Source organism: Saccostrea cucullata, unplaced genomic scaffold (genome assembly GCF_032062105.1).
Source record: "Saccostrea cucullata isolate Sc308-1 unplaced genomic scaffold, CSIRO_AGI_Scuc_v1 ctg17278, whole genome shotgun sequence".
NCBI classification, from domain to species: Eukaryota; Metazoa; Mollusca; class Bivalvia; order Ostreida; family Ostreidae; genus Saccostrea; species Saccostrea cuccullata.
The window spans coordinates 1,828-8,075 of record NW_026934271.1 but is presented as its reverse complement, the minus strand read 5'-3'; the positions used below and the strand labels follow the sequence as shown (position 1 = coordinate 8,075).

The 6,248-nt window shown below is 34.7% G+C and overlaps 1 protein-coding gene across 1 annotated transcript; it reads right to left on the bottom strand.

Annotated features, from left to right (window-relative positions):
- Positions 1 to 1,275: 1,275 nt before the first annotated feature.
- Positions 1,276 to 5,933, bottom strand: LOC134240364 (DDB1- and CUL4-associated factor 8-like). Its single transcript, XM_062722456.1, has 8 exons — positions 5,903 to 5,933; positions 5,309 to 5,350; positions 5,114 to 5,171; positions 4,667 to 4,774; positions 2,729 to 2,859; positions 2,391 to 2,510; positions 2,131 to 2,256; positions 1,276 to 1,816 (listed from the first exon to the last, which is right to left on the bottom strand). The coding sequence occupies exons 5-8, from the start codon at positions 2,750 to 2,752 to the stop codon at positions 1,715 to 1,717; spliced, it is 372 nt and encodes a 123-aa protein (XP_062578440.1). The 5' UTR covers positions 2,753 to 2,859; positions 4,667 to 4,774; positions 5,114 to 5,171; positions 5,309 to 5,350; positions 5,903 to 5,933; the 3' UTR covers positions 1,276 to 1,714.
- Between the last annotated feature and the right edge of the window lie 315 nt (positions 5,934 to 6,248).

Sequence of the window (6,248 nt, the reverse complement as noted above, 5' to 3'; positions counted from 1 at the left end):
TCATCAAATCTTGTAAGTTGATGCATCTTAGGACTTCACATCATGTTAACTCAAAAGTAGGTCATGGTGACCTACTTTTGAATGTCTCAGGTATTTATTGGCTTAGAATTATCAAACTTGGTCAGCAGATGCATCTTAGGCCTCTGATAAATGTCAACCAAAATGTAGGTCACGATGACCTACTTTTGACATTTACTGGCTATATTTAAGTATCTCCAGTACTTATCGGCTTAGAATCATCAAACTTTGTCAGTTGATGCATCTTGGGTTTTCGGAGAATGTCGACCAAAAAGTAGGTCACGATGACTTACTTTTGACATTTTATGGCTATATTTAAGTATCTCCGGTACTTATTGGCTTAGAATCATCAAACTTTGTTAGTTTATGCCCTTTGGGTTTTCAGAGAATGTCAGCCAAAAAGCAGGTCACGGTGACATACTTTTGAATATCTCAGGTATTTATTGGCTTAGAATTATCAAACTTTGTCAGAAGATGCATCTTGAGACTCTGAAAAATGTCGACTAAAATGTAGGTCATGATAACCTACTTTCGACATTCTATGGCTATATTTAAGTTTCTTTGGTACTTATTGGCTTAGAATCATCAAACTTTGTCAGTTGATGCATCTTGGGTTTTCCAAGAATGTAGACCAAAAAGTAGGTCAAGGTGACCCACTTTTAAATATCTCAAATACATATTGGCTTAGAATCTTCAATCTTAGTTTGTCTATTAATGCATCTTGAGTCCTCAGAAAACTTCAATCTTAAAGTAGTTCACCGTGACCTACTCATGGTTTTTTTTTTATAGCTTTATTAAAATATCTTCAGTCCTAATTGGCTAAGAATCATCAAACTTTTTATCAGTTGATGCAACTTGGGTTTTAGGATACTTAGGGTTGGAGGCTTCAAATACAAGTGATAGGTTGTACAATTTATCAGAAGAGCGATTCAAGGCCCTTGGGCCTCTTGTATTTTTATGGTGCTGAAATCTATGTAAATTCTGTTGATCAACTGTCCATTTGCGAATTATAATTTTCGCCATTTGACGTTAAAGACCCAGTTCGCGATAAAAAGTACTCGCGAAAAATAAGGAATCTACAGTATATTAATATAGAATTCTCACTTAATTGTGATTTTTTCACATAAGCCAGAATTCAAGTTCCAGGTGGGGCTTATCAGAGCTCAAGAAAACCATGCTACACAGGTGGACCATAAAGGCCCATAGGCATTATGTTACATTAAAAGTGCACATTACTGTGAAGTAAAAACAAACAAATTAAATTAAATTTTTATTGAGAACACAAACTGTCTGGTTTTCACCATCAATATAATTTCATTAACATTTAAGTTCACTCCAGTTGTTAAATATACATGTATATGCATTAACTCAAATCATTTCATGATGTAGGATATATTATCTATTATTAATTAAACAGAAAAAAAGGAACAAATCCAATGAAGTTTGTACAAATTCATGAATAAATAAACAAAAGCAAAAAAGTAAACATAATCTGAAGTAAACATATTAACTATCCACAAATACAAGTTCATGCAAAATGCTGTAAAATCAAATGAAGTCTCTAGCATGATTACATTGAAGCATGAAAATGAAGTCTCCTATGAATAATATTTTTTCCCAGAATTCCTGCATAAGCTTTTTGATTAATCTGGCACAGCCCTTTGACGCTGATTTATTTTGGTCACACATGGCTGATTTACTGCTGTGCACACTGAAGCCTGTCTGCTGGGCCAAATTCGGAATCTTCAGAATCCGAGTCGGAAGTGTTGGAACTCGAATCATCGGCATCTGGTTCATTCTAAAATTCAAAATATGGATAGGAAATATAAAAGCTTTATAGATTATTATTTGTATAGGAATAAACCTAGTCCACAAATCATTATGTTAATATTGGTAGATATACTCCTGAATCTACAAAGATGACTTTACAGAATACCCTAGAGCCCCCACACTCTTACCCACAAGCTCTGTGCCTGGGGCAGCAAATTTCAAAATTTTGAAGAAACACTTTTGCAAATCATACACTTAAGCCTATTTACCCAAACTCACATCACTTCTCATTCCTATAACCTCACTGTCAATACCTCATTGTTATATTACAGTAACTATTACCCTTCTCCTAGCTCGACTGATCTGTCTCATTATATAGTACATCATTGGCCCGTCCAACATGTCATGCAAGGCAGAAGGGTCACTCAAATTCTCCTCATTTCTCTCCTTCTTATTCTTCTTGGTTGTCTGTTTTATTAGAATAAGTCATTATCATTAATTGCATAAAACAGAGAATATATCCCGCAAAATGAATACAGGCTCATTCAATCTACTGGTAAATATTCAGGGCATTAGTTTGGCCCTATGGTGTTCATATCTACCTTTTTGAGGTTGGGTAACACAGTTGGCTCCTCGGCAGTGGGGGCCCAAATCTTCACATCGTGATCCAGACCACTGGTGGCTAAAACCGGGGCAAAAGGATGGGGCTCCAACACATTGATCTTGTGTCAAATATAAAATAACCATTACCTTTGAGCAAACTTCAAACAAAATTCAGGCATATTTGTTGATCAAACTGCAGAATATTATACAGAGCCTACTTTATACCTAAATAAAAATCTGACCTATGACAATGGAACTTTTTATCAATTGTAATATTATGTAGCTTACATGAGATGAGATATTTAGAAGTTAGAATTTAATAGATATGATAACACACCACTCCACAATCGTCTCCCTCCATGAACTGTACCACGCTCTCCGTCTCTTTGTCCCACAGGAACACATGGCCGCAGTCACTCCCACTGACTACAAACTCACTGTGGGGGCCATAAAAGTTCACTCCCTTCACTGAAACAAAGAACAAGAGGCCCATGGGCCACATCGCTCACCTAAGCACTGTGGCTAGGAAAAAGTAGAATTGGTTTATTATTGAAAAGTTTAAATCCAAAAGTAGTCCCATGACCAATCATGGTTTTGCTATTCTTGTTGGGAAGATGATTTTTAAAGAATTTTCCTATGTCTATGTAAAACTTTGGTCGGCCATTGTTGCCCCGCCCCTACCCCCCGGGGCCTTGATTTGAACAAACTTGAATCTACACTACCTGACGATGCTTCCATATAAATATGATCAATTATGGCTTTGCTGTTCTTGAGAAGAAGATTTTTAAAGAATTTTCCTACATATTTCTATGTTAAACTTTGGTCGGCCATTGTGGCCCCACCCTACCCCCGGGGTCATGATTTGAACAAACTTGAATCTACACTACCTGACAATGCTTCCATATAAATATGATCAATTATGGCTTTGCTATTCTTGAGAAGAAGATTTTTAAAGAATTTTCCTACATATTTCTATGTTAAACTTTGGTCGGCCATTGTGGCCCCGCCCTACCCCCGGGGTCATAATTTGAACAAACTTGAATCTACACTACCTGACGATGCTTCCATGTAAATATGATCAATTATGGCTTTGCTATTCTTGAGAAGAAGATTTTTAAAGAATTTTCCTACATATTTCTATGTTAAACTTTGGTTGGCCATTGTGGCCCCGCCCTACCCCCGGGGGTTATGATTTGAACAAACTTGAATCTACACTACCTGACATTGCTTCCATATAAATATGATCAATTATGGCTTTGCTATTCTTGAGAAGAAGATTTTTAAAGAATTTTCCTATACATTTCTATGTAAAACTTTGGTCGGCCATTTTGGCCTCGCCCTACCCCCTGGGGTCATGATTTGAACAAACTTGAATCTACACTACCTGAGGATATTTCCATATTAATATGATCAATTATGGCTTTGATATTATTGAGAAGAAGATTTTTAAAGAATTTTCCTACATATTTCTATGTTAAACTTTGGTCGGCCATTGTGGCCCCGCCCTACCCCTTGGGGTCATCATTTGAACAAATTTGAATCTACACTACATGACAATGCTTCCATATAAATATGATCAATTATGGCTTTGCTATTCTTGAGAAGAAGATTTTTAAAGAATTTTCCTATATATTTCTATGTAAAACTTTGGTCGGCCATTGTGGCCCCGCCCTACCCCCGGGGGTCATGATTTGAACAAATTTGAATCTACACTACCTGAGGATGTTTCCCAATAAGTTTCATCTTTCCTGGCACAGTGGTTCTTTAGAAGAAGATTTTTAAAACATACCATTAAATTTTCATTAATTCCCAATTATCTCCCCTTGAATGAGGGCGTGGCCCTTCATTTGAACAAACTTGAATCCCCTTCACCCAAGGATACTTTGTGGCAAGTTTGGTTGAAATTGGCCCAGCGGTTCTTCAGAAGAAGTCGAAAATGTGAAAAGTTTACAGACGGACAGACAGACAGACAGACAGACAGACGGACAGACGGACGACGGACAAAATGTGATCAGAAAAGCTCACTTGAGCCTTCGGCTCAGGTGAGCTAAAAAGAAATGACTGGTATTTATACACCAACTTAAGCATTATCTTTGTAGTTTTCCTATGTCATGTTATCATTCCTAGCTTCAAATAATGGAGAACAGTAAATTGTAGTAGGTATTTACTATTAAAACAGACTTAATTGCATTAGGGTTAGGATACCCCATTTATACATATCTGGAATATTGATCTCCATGTAGCTCCTTCTTTATTTGATTTTAGATCTACTCACCTGTGGCACTGTTTCTGTGACCCCCATATCTGTGAATGTAGTCTGCACCATCGGAATGTGTATTATCAAACAAATAAATGTCATCATCATTGTAGGAGCCCAGTACCTCTGAAAAAGAAATATATAAGGCTACATTCTAATAGTTTGTTCGAATTAGCAGATTAGTGATAAGCATATTCTATTTTCATTCTAGAAAAATTGTCAAAACCTGTTGGTGTGTTTTAGTGACAATTATTTTTCCATATTTTACAAAGATGCAACTATGAACATTTTTCAATAACTTTTTCAATAAACAATATAACCAGATGCATCAAAGTGAGTTAGCAGCCCTAACATCAATGAGATACATCATCAACCTGATTCTTGGACTTCTGCCAAAGTTTGAGATAGCGATGGAATTTAAAATTATCTGTTCGTAATTTGTTTATAATTACCAGGGGTACCTACCTGTTCCATTGTAATTATACACTGCACAGGTAATGTCAGCTTTGGACTTGCTGTCAATCTAAGAGAACAATATACAATTATTCTATGTTCTAGCACATATCAAATACTTAAGAAAAACCATTATATACATGTATACATTTATGTAGATATTTTCAGAAGGCTTCTAAACAGAACTGGCTCCATATATTCTCTTACCAAATGATGCGGACAAAACTTTTTGACAATTCCATCTTCAGTCTGAAATTTAAAAAAAAAGGCCTGTTAAAAATACTTGTCCTTTAATATCATATTCCTCTACTATAACAAATATGCTTCTTTATTATAACTTAAAGGAGAATACATTAGCTTGTTCGGGATTCTCTTAATATTTTTATAATATCTCGAGATTTTCAAATATTCAGTACAAAATTTTGCGTCCCAACAGTGTCAATATATCACAACCAAAACTAAGTTGTAGCACAACAATGTTTGACTGTACAGTTGTTTTTATCATGCACATCTGATTTTTTAGCTACAAGTAAGACCATTTATAAAAAGCTACAGTCTTCTTCTTAGGTTGTTTGTGCCAGATAGGCTAAGTTAAGTTATTTTGAAAAACATTGAAAAATTATAGAGAGAGGACAATAATGGATATTAAATAAATGATCATTTCAATATTCAGAACAGGTTAGCTAAAATTATACAAAAGGTAACAATTATGAGTGCAGGTTTAATTAAAGTACACACTGCTTTTAAATAAATTAAATACAGACAGCATTATATGATTTAATTTTAATAAGATTTACTTACATCTGCAATCTTTCTTTTGTCATAAATTCTAAAATCATCAAAACACAAATTAATACCATGTAAATTGTATGATATTTATAAACTATTACATGTACATTGTATGATGTCGATAAACTTAAATAATTTGATTAACATGTTTAATGTGTTGTTAGGAGTTCTCTAAAATAGTACATTAAAAAAAATTACATGAATGTAATAAATTCCCATATGGTAAAAATACATGTACATACAGGACATACACATACCTGCTTTGTTACAAAAACATATGACATTCATTACATTAATTTTTTCTTAAAATACAAATTCATGACATGACTTCGTAATGTGTTCGGTAAAATGAATTTAC